We start from the raw sequence: 1309 nt of genomic DNA, 5'->3' as shown, positions 1-1309 counted from the left end.
TGGGGCACCCCAGGGTGCCCAGCAGTGGGGTCCCCCAGCTGGGCAGCTCGCCTCCTCACCCCAGCCCTCCTCTCTGTGCAGATGACGTCCCTCCACCACCGGCACCCTTCACCCACCGCATCGTCACCCTGCGTTCTGCCAGTGTCAGCTCCCAGTTCAACCTCAGCTCCAAGGAGATCCTGGGAGGGTAAGGAGGGGACCCAGGAGGGTGCAGGATGCCCAGCTTTCCCCCAGCACTGCCTGGAGCTGGCATCCAGCCTTGGGCAACGGTCCTGGGTCAATGGGACTTTTCTGGCCATGATGGGTTGGTGCCTTGGGCAGGATGGGTGCGGAGGGGAGCGTGGGGGAGCACCCTCAGGCAGCGTGGGGGTCCCCAGAAGCCTGGGCAGCTGATGGCATTGGCATCTCTCCGCCTCTCCTTCCCCAGGGGCAAGTTTGGTGAAGTCCACACGTGCACGGAGAAGCAGACGGGCCTCAAGCTGGCAGCCAAAGTGATCCGGAAGCAGGGCGCCAAGGACAAGGTCTGACTGATGCTGGGGTGGGGGGGTCCTCCTGGCCACGGTGCCACCAGCAAGAGGCACGGCCAAGGTGGTGGGTGGCAGTGTCATGCCCAGTGTGTCCCCGGTGCTGTGGCACAGCCTGTCCCTGTGCCGGTGCCTCAGCCAGGGCTGACACCGTGCGCTGCCATGGGGCTCATTCTGCAGGAGATGGTGCTGCTGGAGATCGACGTGATGAACCAGCTGAACCATCGCAACCTCATCCAGCTCTATGACGCCATCGAGACCCCCCGGGAGATCATCCTTTTCATGGAGTTGTGAGTACCGGGGTAGTGCTGCGTGGGGCCTGATGCCTGGGTGAGGGGCACCATCGCAGGGATGCGGTACCCTCGGAGCAGATGTGCCGGCCCCTCGCCAAGCAGAAGGTCTGGGCCCCAGGGAATGTCCCTCACCTCGTCCATCCCCTCTCGGACACCTCCTCATCTTGGGCTGGGCTCGGGGGGAGCCTCCAGCTCTGCCTGGCCGGGACAGCATCTCCTTCCATCGCAGCTGCGTTGGGGGTGCAGAGGACCCAAGTCCTTCCCCTGCAGCTCCTTTCCCCCCTGCCCGCTTGCTCCAGGGAGGCTGGGGATGTTCTGCTTTACAAACCCCAGGGGAGCTGGGGTGTTTTGGGGTACCCCCCCATGCCTGCCTCAATGGGGGCGTCTGCTCCCAGCACACACACATCCCGCCATGGCTCTGCTCAGCCTCTCGCCAGCATCCTCTGCCGTGGGGCTGGGCTGGGGGTCCCCGGGGCGGGCAGGGGGCTCTGC

At 65.5% G+C, this 1309-nt stretch overlaps 1 protein-coding gene across 1 annotated transcript in view; it reads left to right on the top strand.

The window, feature by feature from the left end:
* LOC104130019 (myosin light chain kinase 2, skeletal/cardiac muscle) overlaps positions 1 to 1309 on the top strand; it is an 8159-nt gene that overhangs the window by 4314 nt on the left and 2536 nt on the right. Inside the window, exons 5-7 of the mRNA XM_009643011.1 lie at positions 82 to 187; positions 428 to 521; positions 705 to 814. Of these exons, the coding sequence (XP_009641306.1) occupies positions 82 to 187; positions 428 to 521; positions 705 to 814 (310 nt within the window). The remainder of the gene's footprint in view (positions 1 to 81; positions 188 to 427; positions 522 to 704; positions 815 to 1309) is intronic.

This window comes from Egretta garzetta, unplaced genomic scaffold, assembly GCF_000687185.1.
Source record: "Egretta garzetta isolate BGI_Z169 unplaced genomic scaffold, ASM68718v1 scaffold1037, whole genome shotgun sequence".
NCBI classification, from domain to species: domain Eukaryota; kingdom Metazoa; phylum Chordata; class Aves; order Pelecaniformes; family Ardeidae; genus Egretta; species Egretta garzetta.
The sequence above is the reverse complement of the archived record's forward strand: the minus strand, read 5'-3'. Positions and strand labels throughout refer to the sequence as shown.